At 37.8% G+C, this 14,531-nt stretch overlaps 1 protein-coding gene across 1 annotated transcript in view; it reads right to left on the minus strand.

Annotated features, from left to right (window-relative positions):
• dip2ca (disco-interacting protein 2 homolog Ca) overlaps positions 1 to 14,531 on the minus strand; it is a 540,449-nt gene that overhangs the window by 69,984 nt on the left and 455,934 nt on the right. The window contains exons 19-20 of the mRNA XM_048606154.1: positions 13,765 to 13,902; positions 5,657 to 5,787 (exon numbers count right to left, since the gene is read on the minus strand). Of these exons, the coding sequence (XP_048462111.1) occupies positions 5,657 to 5,787; positions 13,765 to 13,902 (269 nt within the window). The remainder of the gene's footprint in view (positions 1 to 5,656; positions 5,788 to 13,764; positions 13,903 to 14,531) is intronic.

Consider the following 14,531-nt stretch of genomic DNA (forward strand, 5'->3'; position numbering starts at 1 on the left):
CACAAGGGCTGCTAGTTAATTCTGGGATATCCTGGCAGTGGCAAGTTGTTCTGGGGATGCCATTTGATAAGATGAGGCTGGAATGGATATGAGGTATGCCATATGGACAGAGTAGGGAGTAAATGGAGTGAATTTGGTATAATATAGCAAGAAAACCCACAGTGGAAATCCCTCAAAAAAACTTGATGCAACTTTGACTTGGCCAAAAATAAGTAAGACCCAGATATAGGTTCTAGGTCCTGTATTTTTTGATGTTACTGTACAGTAAATACACATAGCTGACTGACTGACCACACTATACTGACTCCATGACACAGGCAGAATCACTGAAGATGACGAGGTTACCTTTATTCTGGAAAGTCACATGTCACATAACTGTTTTAAAGGTACAGGCTCGTCTGATCTGGAATTTATACAACAATTAACAACAGCTTGAAAAAGTGGAACATTTTCACTAGACTTGTACAGTATTTGAGGAACCTAAGAATAGTATTTAAATTAAGAGAAGTTTGAGTGCATGAAAAGTTTTTGTGTGTTGGTTAATGATCGAGCAACTATTGGCTGTTGAGCCACAGATTATAAAGTCATTTAAAAAGGAACAGGATAAGGGAGGCTATGGGAGGGCAGGATTAGAGTGAATTGTTGTTGCAATCCTCGGAGTTAGAGAAATATTAACCATATATCAAGAAATAATAATGAACATTAAATGAGATTTTAGTTCTCTCAGATATCAAGTAAAGGTGAAGATGAACAACAGCACAAAGAGCCCAAACCTCCTTTTCTGTGCCGACAAATCTGTGTTTCTCACCTGAATGTTGCACTCACTACCAAACACTCTCAAAGCAATTTTGTCAAAAAAAATTATAATGATTAAATAATGCTCAAATGTTATTCTCAAATTACAATATTTTTATGGCGGGGTTATATTTAATTTAAAGCAAAGCTGCTTCTTCACATACTCTGCTCACAAAGTATTACTTCTATCTTCATCTTGGCAAGAAAATACTTGAAATCATTTGACGGACACAAATCCAGTTTCCACAAGAAATGATTTTGCTATTAATGGAGGACAGCCAAGTTCTTAAACTTCTTCAATCTTTGGTTACACTTCCTCGAGAGTCAGGCTAACTTACTTACTATTTCAATTTACGTAATCTTAGCATACACTGACAAAGTTGTTATTAACTGATGAACAACTTACCTGCTGGCTTGTTGCAAACCCAGTTGAGGGTGATTTATTTGCTGCTTACCTATACAGTAAGATTGTTGAATTTCTCATAGAATCCCTACATTGTGAAGCAGAGTATTCGGCCCATCAAGTCTCACTGCCTCTTTGGAGCATCCAGACCAACCGCTCTACCCTATCCCTGTAACTCTGCATTTCCCACGGCTAACCCACCTAGCCTGCACATCCCTGGACACTATGGGCAATTTAGCATGGCCAATCCATATAACCTGCGCAGCTTTGGACCGTGGGAGGAAATATCAGAGCACCCAGCGGAAACCCACGCAGATGTGGGGAGAACATGCAAACTTCACACTGACAGTGACCCAAGGCTGGAATCAAACCTGGGTCCTTGATGCTTTAAGGCAGAAGTGGTAACCACTGAGCCACTGTACCAACCTAATAGATTTTTATTCAGAACTGGCAGATGATGACATCTCTTTCCATTTACAAGGCAAGAAAATTGTAAACAGTATACCTATTTTAAGAATAAGGGTAAACCTTTTAGGACTGAGATGAGGACAAATGTCTTCACCCAGACAGTGGTGAGCCTGTGGAATTCACTACCACAGGAAGTGGTTGAGGACAAAACTTTGTATTTTTGAGGAGGAGGTAGATATAGCTCTTGTGGTTAAAGGGATCAACGGAAATAGGAGGAGGGTGGGATTAGGGTATTTTGAGCTCATTGATCAGCCACAATGCAGTGAAAGGCAGAGCAGGCTTGAGAGGTCAAATGGCCTACTGCTGCTTCTATATCTGCTATGTTTCTATGCTTTCTGAACCAATTAGATTTTGGTTCAAGGAAACATTAGTTATTGGTTAAAAACCAAAAGAATTGTGGATGCTGTATATCAGGAGCAAAAACAAAGTTGCTGGAAAAGCTCAGCAGGTCTGGCAGCATCTGTGAAGGAGCAAACAGAGTTAACATTTCGGGTCCAGTGACTCTTCCTCAGAACTTCTCCAGCCACCATCAGTTCTGAGGAAGGGTCAACGGACCCGAAATGTTAACTCTGTTTTTTCCTTCACAGATGCTGCCAGATCTGCTGAGCTTTTCCAGCAGCTTTGTTTTTGTCATTAGTTATTGGTTACTTGGTACCATGTTATGTATCAGATATTTCAAAGTGATTCAATTCTATATTTGCTAATGAAATTGATGCCACAAACCAGTTGACAAAGCTGTTTCATATAAAAATTAAATAACACCTTTATCCCTTTTCTAAAAAAAAATCAAAGTTCCAACCAAGTAAAGAAATTAATATTGTTAAAACAATCTATCGTTAACAACAATAGACAGCTTCAAACTGTCAAAGCTTGACTTTATGTGTATCCTGTATTATTTTTGTGCATCACACTTGGTAGATAAATAAAAAAAAAACAGACAGTCTCTCATTAGTTCTGGGTGGCTTTGTCAATGAATGGTGCACCTAAGCCAAAACTGAGACAGCTTTCATCTTCCTGATGTAACCCAGCCATCTGTTACTCCATATGCATTTCCAATCTGTCTGAAAAAGTCAATAAATGATTGTCTCATGAGATATGCTACACCGTACTGACAACATCACTCCTTTGGGTCTGTCTTTTTGGTCTTCCGAATTTAATACAACAATTTATTTTTATATTGCACCTTTAAATGTAATGAAACATCACAAAGCACTTCACATGAGCATTAAAAAAATCGAAGTATGACTTTGAACTAGTGAAGGAGATACTAGATCAGATGGCCAAAAGCTTGTAAAACAGGTAGGTCTTAAGAATTGTCTTGAAGGAGCGAAGTGAAGTAAGAAGGAGAGAGATGTACATTGGAAATCCAGCACTTATGACCTAGCCAACAACTGGCATGGCCCCCAATAAGTGCAGCAATTATGAGTGGGGATGCACAAGTGGCCAGACTTAGACTAGTAAAGATACTGCAATGTGTAGTGCAATTACAGAGTATAGATTACAGAGTTAAGGAGGGGCAAGACCATACAATATACGAGACCCCATATTTTTAAACTGCGGCCCTGAGTTCCAGATGTCCCCCATAGAGAGAAACAACTCTTACCAACTACTCTGCTAAGCCCCCTCAGGATATTTCAGTAAGATCATCTCTCATTCTTCTCAACAGTTATGATGTAATTAATTGAGGACAGATTACTTGGTGAACTCCTGACTTATCAGTTTTTACATGAATAGGTAAATGAGACACTTTCTAAATGCTGCCAGTTTTGCAGTGCTTTATTATGTGTCAGCCTATATTCTGCATTCAATTTCTGCAATGAAGACTGAGCACACACATTTCTGTTGCAGAGGCAAGTGTATTAATACTGAACCAAGGTGTCGTTAGCCTCAATTTTGCAAAGTTGTACTTGGAACAAATTGTAAATAGCATGAATGACCTGGCATTTGAGCTATAAAGACACTTGCTATCAATTTATTTATGTTTGCATGTAATTGATTATTACTAGATTGAAAAATAGTAGGATCAACAATGTCTTAAACTAGCTACTGTAAATCTTATATCCTGGTGCCAACCGATATTTATCTCGGATCATTCATTACTTCCCAAGGGTGCAATCTGACATGTGTAGACATGCTAGTTCATCAGCTGGCAGAGACTTGCATTTGGTAATGATCCTGAAAGGCTGCCAATTATATGCCAACTCAAAGGTATCTTGTGCTCAGAAACCTAACTGAGGTTAGTCAAACACATTTCATTCTGAATTATAGTGTCGTGGAGTTATACAGCACAGAAACAGACCCTTCGATCCAACTCGACCAGATATCCAAAACTGATCTAATCCCATTTGCTAGCATTTGGTTCATATCCCTCTAAACCCTTCCTCTTCATATACCCATCCAGACACCTTTTAAATGTTGTAATTGTACTCGCCTCCACCACTTCCTCTAGCAGCTCGTTCCATACATGCACGACGCTCTGTATGAAAACATTTCCCCTCAGGCTCCTTTTAAATCTTTCCCCTCTCACCTTAGACCCATGGTCTCTAGTTTTGGATTCCCCTACCCTGGGAAAGGACCTTGGCTATTCACCCTATCTATGTCCTTCATGAATTTAGAAACTTCTTGAAGGTCACCCCTTAAGTCTCCAACACTCCAGGGGAAAAAAGTCCCAGCCTATTCAGCTTCTCCCTATAGCTCAAACCCTCCAATCCTGGCAACATTCTTGTAAATCTTTTATAAACCCTTTCAAGTTTGACAACATCTTTCCTATAGCAGGGAGATCAGAATTGAATGCAGTATTGTAAAAGTGGCCTCAACAATGTACTACACAGCTTTGACATGATGTCCCAGCTCCTATACTCAATGCACTGACCAATGAAGGCAAACGTGCCAAATGCCTTCTTCACTACGATGTCCACCTGCTACTCCACCTTCAAGGAATTATGCATCTGCACCCCTGGGTCTCTTTGTTTGCCAACACTCCCCAGGACCCTATAAATTAATTACACAAGTCCTGGCCTGGTTTGTCTTACCAAAATCCATTTATCTAAATTAAATTCCATCCACCACTCATTGGCCCATTAGCCCATCTAATCAAGGTCCCATAGGACTCTTCAGTGTCCACTACACTACAAATTTTGGTGTCGTCTGCAAACTTACCAACTATACCTCCGATATTCACATCCAAATTATTTTATATAAATGATAAAAAGCTGTGGATCCAGCACCGATCCTTGCCACACACCCTGGTCATAGGCCTCCAGTCCGACAAACAACACTCCATCACCCTCTGCCTCCTACCTCCAAGCCAATTTTGTATCCAATTAGCTAACTCTCCCTGGATTCCATGTGATTTAACCTTGCTAATCAATCCACCATGTGGAACCTTGTTGAATGCTTTACTGAAGTCCATGCAGACATCATCTACTGCTCTGCCTTCATCGATCTAACTTGACACTTCTGCACAAAACTCAAGTTAGTAAGGCACGATTTTCCACATAAAAAGCCATGTTGACTATCCCTAATCAGTCCTTGCTTTTCCAAATGCATGTAAATCCTGTCCCTCAGAATCCCTTCCAACAACTTGCCCACCACTGATGTAGGTCTCACTGGTCTATAGCTCCCTGGCATTTCCTAACCACTTATCTTAAACAATGACACCGTATTAGCCACATTCCAGTCTTCCGGCACCTCGCCTGTTTTCTTAAGGAAGTCAGAAAAATAAACAGAACGGTAACAATAGCTTCAATCAAGCAGTTAATTGATTTATCACTTTGTCATATTTGATTTATGAATCGGGGGAATGGCAAGCAACTGTTTTGAATGGGAAACAAGCTTCTAGATTTACATTATCTGGTCAGCAATGGAGGATAAGGCGCAAGATTCATTATGTATTTTTCTATTATTTAAACCATGACAAGGATTTTGGAAACACAGGACTTAAAGGCAACAAAGCGCTCATTAAGAAAATTCATCATGTCAGTTCCTCACCTGCAGAGGCACCAAAGAACAAATCCAAGACCACAGTAGGGGTCCAGGCAGATTGCTACTTCTCGGGATGGGTAAAGCTCACACTGCAGCTTTATCGAACGACACAAGGCACTAGTTGCTGCATGAGACATCTGCAGGACAAAGGAAGTGTCTTGTTAGAAATTCCAAATCTGCACAAGATCGAAATTTTTCCTCTACAACTAAACAATTTGATCTAGACTTTCTCTCACAACGGCAACAGTACAAAGACAGAAAACTGATAATGTGGAAACAAAAACATAATATTTAAAATTATTGACCAATGCACATATAAAGACAGCTTGTAGAATTAATTATCTTAGTATTTCTCACAGAACTGTTCTCTCAAAATGGCAAAATTGGCACAACTCTCAAGTCTGAATGATTTTCAAATTGTATTTTCATAAAGTCACAGATTGCAGCTACCTGAAACATAGGCTGGATTTTCAAAAGTTGGAAGACCTTTAAAAATTGTATGTGTGACCTAGACGCAAGTGTCCTATCCCCATTTCCAACAGACCCAATTTTGTGCTAATCAGGGGCAGGGACGTGATTCACAATGATAGGAGCCCAAACTCAGCAAGGACTTGTGAACTTAGTGCTGAATTCAAATATTTTGACTGTTTCAAGGGCTTTAACCTATAGTATGGGGGTCACAAACTTATGGATTGGACATAGAATCCCTTGAATGATGGAGAACGTTTCTTTAAGTGTCATGACTTGAAGCTTTTGAAAAATCTATTGCTCTTTAAACTTGAAAAAAATAAACACACAAACTCTGATTCTCAGGTTCTGTGGCATAGGTTAGACAAGAATATTATTAAAACATAGACACAAGTGGGTGAGTTCTTGGTTGGTGTTTCCCAAAGGACAGTCATGAAGTCATTATGATTGTTTGGCTGAGTTTCAGAAGTAACTAATGGGAGGCATGGTGGCTCAGGAGTTAGTGCTGCTGCCTCACAGTGCAAAGGCCTGGGTTCGATTCCAGCCTCGGATGTTTGTCGGCATGGAGTTTGCACATTTTCCCCATGTTAGGTACTCCAGTTTCCTCCTACAGTCGAAAAATGTGTAGGTTAGGAGGATTGGCCATGCTAAATTTCCCTTTAGTGTCTAGGGAGATGCAGGTTTGATGGATTAACCATGGTTAACATGGAGTTACAGGAATTAGGTGGGGGTCGGGGTTGGGTCTGGGTGGGATGCTCTTTGGAGGGTCAGTGCAGACTCGATGGCTCAAACAAACACAGTCTCTATCTGCACTGTAGGGATTCTATGATTCTAAGGACTTCAGGGCATTGTGAGGTCACAGTGTGACTGACAACTTAGAAAGTGGCTATCAAAGGATTATCTGTCTTTGATGGTTAACTGGTTAGAATTTTGTTTTCTTTTAATTAAAAGATTGAATACTTGAGATTTAAAAGCTTTGAACAGATTTTAAGAATGCAAGATTTTTCACTATTAGTATGCAAGAGATCTGTGTTAAGTTGCTAAAAGTTTAATTTTTTTTCTCCTCTCCTCATGGCTCCTGAGGTCTGCCCAAGTTGGAGTTGGAAAAGAATATGAGTGACTGTGGAGGGACAGCTGTAGGTGGTGGGCATGAGTTGACATGCAGAGGATGTGCTGTGCGTGTAGGATGCATCAGTTGGCATACAGAGGTGATAGCCAGCATAGAGGAGCATAGGGGGTTATGACAGAATGTGAACTAGAAGGCCTCACAGCTTAAAAATGGTAAGTCCAGGAAGTGGGCCTTCTAACCAGCTGCCCATGACCTGCTTATGGGACTGACAGACATGACGCTCTTGTGCCCATGCCTACCTGGAGAGGAAGTCAGGTCTAATGGGGCCCTTTTAGCCAAAGCTGATCTGTCGGGTCAGGAAGTTTCACAACTTCAAGTTTCACGACTCGAGCTATCCATTTAGGTAATAAAAGTCCATAGTCACATCTGAAGATTGTTTAACATTGATTATCCTATAAACTTATCTGGTTAGTTTCTAAAGTTGATAATCATGCATCATAAGATTGAGCATGCATAGTCAGAGGCCACAATTGCCAAACAACCTCTCTGTTGAATGAAACCTTTGTTGAGGCCTTAGCTCAGCTTGACACCACCTACTTAAGGCCAACTAGGATTGGGCAATAAATGTTGGTGCAGCCAGCAATGCCCATATCACATGAATAAATTTTTTTAAAAGTTGCCTTAGTTTCCCAAAAGGAGGAAAATCCCAGGTGGGCTTGCACTGGAAATTTAGTACACAAAGTCAGGACAATTTGGGCACCCAGATTGTTTTGTAAGGTCAACCATTCCATTAAACATGAAGACCTCACTATAGATCTCCAGTCTTGGCTCGCTTCCCCTGCTCCTGTCTACTTCTAGACTGGCTATTTGCAATCAGACATTTGATTTCAAACTTGATCACCACCATAAAAAAATGCATCCAGACTTTTCATCTGTGGGTAAAAATTTAAAAATACACTAAGTATTCTACAGTACTACACAAGTCAATAAATGGAAGCTATAGACATCCAAAATACAGACGATATTGATCTAGAAAGCATATGGAAGGAATTTTTGGCAAATACAAATTACTTTTCTATATATCAATACATAATGCTCATAATCTGTGCAGTATAAAATTACAATTTGATAGATGATACTAGAACTTAATCATATTTCAATGTAAACCTCTTGATGCAATACAATGAAAACTCTGGACTGGAAAATCATGACAATTTAATTTTAAGATTGTTCAGTATGCTAATTAAGAGATATTGCAATTATAGATCAGAGACCCAGCTCTCTCAATTAATTCATTTCTCCAGTTCAGATTTGTCTAAATTATGTTAACATTTTAGGATTTCTAATTATTACAGAGTAAAAATGATCAACTATACACAATTTGAAACATGTAAAGTAGTTTAGCAATTAGCTTGCAGAAAAACATTTTTCGTATTTAAATTATTTTAATGTTAACAGAAAATCAATTATATTCACAAAATCCAAATAATATGAAAACAAACATTTGAGAACAGTATTAGACGGCTCAAACAGGTCTTTGGGGACTTCACTAACATTCAAATAGCAGGAGAGACGGCTTTCATGAATAAAAATAGCAATAGTCTATCAAAGGACTCACATTATGAGTGAACTGATTGATGGAAATAGAGGGCAAGGCTTGTGTATATATGCCAGGTGCTCCTGGGTAAGAGTCTTCAACCTCCCAGCAGTAGTTTTTCTACATTTAATTCAAACTAAGAATTCTTAGTAGTCTGCACATAAGAAATCCATTACATTTTACACAACGGAACTGTATTAGCTGCAATGCAAAAATGTTAAGTTTCTCAAGTGGGACAACCCAATTTCAATCCCAAGTTTCTTTATCAACAATCACAATCTCATTTTCCCTAGGAGAGAAAGTATTGTTAAGCTTAACAAGATCACTTTCTTGGGTGAATTGGAGATATTAGCTATAGAGAGGGGGAAGGGGGTGGCACAACATTAAAGCATGTTTCGTGCAGACTGACCAATGTTGGTCTTGGTAATGTCTTTGGAGAGCTACATAGGTCAAATTGATCCATTCTCTCATTCAAAAGCAGGTCAGAAAAGTAGAAAAGCATGGATGAGAAAAGAAAAGTTGAATTATTTCTGTTCTTAGAGAAAAGACTTGTTATCTTTCTCCTACAACGTCTGCATACGAAATAAATGGCAAGGGTGGGGCATGGGAAATGAAAGAAAGAAAAAATGGTGCCTCAGATGAATGAACATCTTGTGGATTTCTACTGTTAATTAGAATAAACTCAATTTCAAATATTGCGTCAGGACGCATACCAGTTAAATAACAGTCAAAAGACAAAATCTTTCACTCCAAGTCAGAGAGTGAACCCAGTACATTAACGAATAATGCGAGTCAGGTGTGTACAGTGATGACTGAAGCTCACGAGAGAATCAAGTTGTGGCAGTCATGGTCCAATCTCCAGAGTGCAAAAGGCAAACAAGTGGAAAACAGAAGCTAATAGAAAAGCCTTCATCCTATGTTGTGATCCTTTCTCACACGCCAGAAAGATGATTTGAAACAGCATGAATAAGAACTATTAATCAGAATTGTAAACAAGATTCTGATTAATAGTTCTTATCCATATCCTTTCTCCTTTTACAATTTACACATTTTCTAGCATCATTATCACATTTAACACAAAATAAGATTAATTCCTTACATTTATACAATGCAAAAATTATAAATGAACAAGAATGATAGCTTGGTTTGCAAGCATTTGCTTGAAATTCATAGCAAATTTCAATTATATTTACCAAAGTTTAAATTTTTATTAGGAGATTCTGGCATACAAATATAGCAATTATGAAGAGGAAAATTAAAGCAATTTCAATGTTCAAATATTCAGACAGCATTACTGCGAGACCTTTCATCCTTGTGTTACAGCATTACAACCAGCCAGCTCATGAAATGTCACCTTTGAGCCAAAGAAGCTTTCATTCAATTTTAAGGCAGTAAATGGCACAAAACATTGTAATACCATGGCATGCTTCCAGGATTACATGAATGTATCCTACTCTATTCCCTTATTAAAAGGTGGAGCAGGCTTGAGAAGCCAAATGGCCATTTCCAGCTCCTAATTTGTATGCATGTCTATCCGAAAAGACCATTAGAAATTGTACAATTCCAAATAGGCGACTTGTATTTTATTTAAATCACATTTGTCATTAGCTTAAACTAAGTTTCTAATTGGAAAAATCTGCACATAGAAATAACCATGCAGTGATTATGCATGGCAAGTTTTGCATAAGGATATTTTTCCTTTTAAAGAGTGTGAACATTTATTGTACTCATTTTAATCAGGATTGCACTTGCTGAGGAATGCAGCATCTTATTGAATTGAATCATTTATTGTCACATGTATTCAATGTATTTTCACTCTCACTACTGTATCAACACCAAATATCCCTTGTTTGGCTAGTGCACCCAATACTCTACTTCAACAATATCACAAGACCAAACTTATTATAAAGCCTTTACTGCACAACTGCAACATCTCTCCATTTCTTAAATCAGTCATTCTGTACCTGATTAAAGCAAATTTACCAATTTGGATCCAAATTGTGATGTAAGCCCATATCCACTTGGTACTGGAGTAAAATTTCCCCAGAACGGATATGACCCTACAACCAAAAGTGATTCTTGGTTCATCAGGCTAGGCTAGATTTGAGTCCACATCACAGAGGTGAAAGACTATTGCCTTCTGGAATATTTCAAGTACAATATACAGTGAACAATTTACATATAAAATTTAGTAAGATTAACACAATAATTTATTACTACTCATGCAAAGAAATACCTTCCAACTTCTAGAACCAGAGAATATTTTTCTTATATTATTAATGACTATATTGAAAGTTTGCATATATGTGAGTTTGTTGTTTTCTCAATTTTGTTATACAGTCAAAAGTAACAAAACCATTAACATCATAAAAACTCCAGGTGAGAAAGTGCCTTTTGCAATAAGCAGCTTGAAGCCATCTAAACGTAGAGGTAAGCAACAGACAGCAATTTAAAGATCATTTCAAGAATTTGTAAAACAAATTGTGTTTTAGTTTTCCAGTATTTTATTGCAAAAACAATGTCACAATGCTCTGAAAGTTCCAGCAGTAAAGCAGTGGACTTGTTGCCAGTTAGATGGATAGACATTCAAAATTAATTCAAGGTTTTGTTAGTTTTTAAGGTTCTTTGATCACTCTATGATCCAGAGGGAATCTGTGACAATGTTCCAGCTCATACCATCCCAAACAGCAGGCTGTTGCACACAGCTTGGGTAACACAAAAATATATTTTTGTTTCCCTCCTGCTATTCCTTCCCTCTTACCAGGAGAAGCCAGCCGATGTTACGGCACTGTCTCACATGTGCTAAGAAATAATTGAGACATCTATCTTTCTTTTATGAACACATATTGACACACTTTTCAATTCTGGCTGTGTTCCAACTGAGCCACATTATACATTCACCTGGATAAGCCAGAAATTTTCCAGTATAAGGCCAACATAAGCAGGAGTTGTAATCAGATTGTTTTTGTTTCTGTGATAACTCATGGATACTGAGGCCAACAGTTATGGCTCAATCACTGACCCTGGCGAGAACAGCCAACTCAGCATAAAACTGCGATCAGATTTTGAAATGTTCCTGGTCTGTGAAATCTAGATCAACACCATGCAGTGATCATCAGTGGATCATTACATGAGATTTAAAAGAATCATTTATTCTATTTTTAAAATAATCAGATGAAACATATAAATGTTACAAATATGCTCATGAATACCTTTCGCACAAACATTAAAAAATGATAACAAAAAGACAAGGAAAAACGTTGCATGCAATACAAATCTACAAAACCTGTGTGCAGACATGCTTTGCAATACACAATTAACAAATCCTATGTCAGTTTATTTGCAAAGATACTTCTGAAATAAAAAGGATTTTAAACTCTTTAGGCCAGAAACTAACTCTGGCGTCATTTTATGACTGAACACAATGCCATTTTTAAAAAATCCTTCAACAAATCTAACATAATAAGTAAAGCACTACTATGTTGTCTCAAAACTGAATTTCAGAAATCAATTACATTTCCGAGACATATCTTGTATGTACCATAGTTTTATGCAGAGATTGCTGAAATGCTATGAACCCATTAAAAAAAACGTATTTTGTTTTACTATCTGATTACCCAGCAAGACAGTGTACAGAAAATGCATTTCATGATCTAATTGCCTATTCAGCAGTTACCAAGGCAGTATGCCAATGCAAGGGTTGACAATATCTTTAATTGCACAGAAGTATTAACACTAAATCAAACTTGTAAGATTTTTTAAAATCTAAAATAATATGGTTGGGTGAATAAACAATGTTACAAAAGTGCCACCTGCCCCAGTTTGTTGGAACATTACAGTTTTTGGTGTGGAATTTTGGAAAGCGAGTCAAATGGGATTGCCCGATTTTTAAAATACAGATCAGTTTTTAGCTTATAAAAATGGACTTCATAAATTTTAACTTTCTAAACACTACTTTTCACCATCAACAACCCTAATTTTAGAACACATCTTGTGAGGCCAACCCCAACCTTTGTACTGCAACATGTCCAGTTTTGGTTTTAAAAAGCGGCAATTCTAAAAATGATATGTACAGAGACACAGTGATTAAGTGATGAGTGAACCATTCTGATAGATCATGCATAAGTACTCAGTAAGTTCTGTCCCTAGCCAAAGAAAGCAATTTCATTAGAAAAAGGTTTACAAGATGGTACAAAATTGTCCAATGATAATTAAAATTAACAATAGCCTAAAAGATGCAAGGCAATCAAAATGGTTCACCAATCCAAAAACTAATCACACTTACTACAAAAAGCAATGAATCGTTTTCATGTTATAAAAAAGCTAATAAAAGTACAAAATGGTACACAATAATTTAGCTTTATTTGTACAAACAAAGCTTAAGGCCAGCTACCACACAGATGCAGTATTATTTAGCTACTCAAATCCATGTCATGGCACTTATCAAGGAGCACAGTACAGAGACATTAAGCATAAATATTTTCTCCCTTTTTTTTAAAAACCTTTATTCAACGTCACAAAATCATAAACCAACAGAGAGATAAAATGGAGACCTGCAGCCAGGCTTTCATTAACATCACTCTGACAAACCTCTGGGATTGTGAGAGCAGATTTTGATGACTCAGCATGAGAGATAGACTTCTAAAAAGCAACTTCTCTCCCTAAGACAGCTCAATTCAACATGTGTGGGTGAGCTGACAGATTCTGTGGCCTCCTGGATCACAGTGCAGCAGGTTTGGTCCAATGTGTCATGTATTCAAAATCTATATTATGTCCAGATAATTGCCTTAACTTGGATTCAAGTAACCACGTTTCTCTGGATCTACATCTCTTTGATCTTATCTTTACTTCATTCGTTAGGAGTATAATTCTGCAGATTTCTTTTGGCAAGCAGACAAGGTGTTTCATACAAATGAAAGTGATTTTTCGTTAAGACAAAGACTCATGAGACAGGAGACAAAAGCTTCTATGTTATCTTACCTTCACTCCTGCCAGCATTCCTGTTGTAGATACACTGAAGTCAAGGTAAGCCAAAGTGTCAGGATTGGAGGGCTTATAAATTTGGGCCGGCCGCCTCTTTGGCAAATCATCTGGAAATAAATTAGTACACTTAAGGAACTGGACTGCAGAATATGAATGGTCATTGAGCAATGCAAAGTATAAAGTAACGTTTGAGAATGCATTTGAGAAGGCTAACAGGCTCCACCAGGCTATCCATCAAAATCACTCCAATACCCGGTGTCTAAAATACAAGAATGTATTTTACATTCTATACATCCTATCTTACTTGCACAATACAATAGATTCTGGTGTCTGTAGGTTCAAAGATTTAAGGCATTTTAGCAACAAAATATTTTTACTGAACTTTCAATAAAGCAATAGCACAATCGGCAAAACATAAACACCCAAGGCAATGTTAGGGCAAATAGCCCAATGGTTTGGCCAAGAAATAGATTTTAAACATTTCCTTAAAGAAAGAACAAGAAGTAGAGAGAAAACAATTCTAGAGGTGAAGGCCATAGCAGCTGAAGACACAGAGACCGGCAGTGAATCATTTGAACTCAAATGCTCAAGATGCAGAATTGGATGCACGCAGGAACCTGGTGGAGTTGCAGAGTTATAGGAGAGGTGAGGCCACAAAGGGATTTGAAAATGATCAGAACTTTGAAATTGAGACTGGAACCAATATCTGTCAGTACGTGCAGGGGTGATGAGTGAATAGGACTGAGTGAAGTGTGATAAATGGT

This window comes from Rhincodon typus, chromosome 2 (genome assembly GCF_021869965.1).
Source record: "Rhincodon typus isolate 14 chromosome 2, sRhiTyp1.1, whole genome shotgun sequence".
Lineage (NCBI taxonomy): Eukaryota > Metazoa > Chordata > Chondrichthyes > Orectolobiformes > Rhincodontidae > Rhincodon > Rhincodon typus.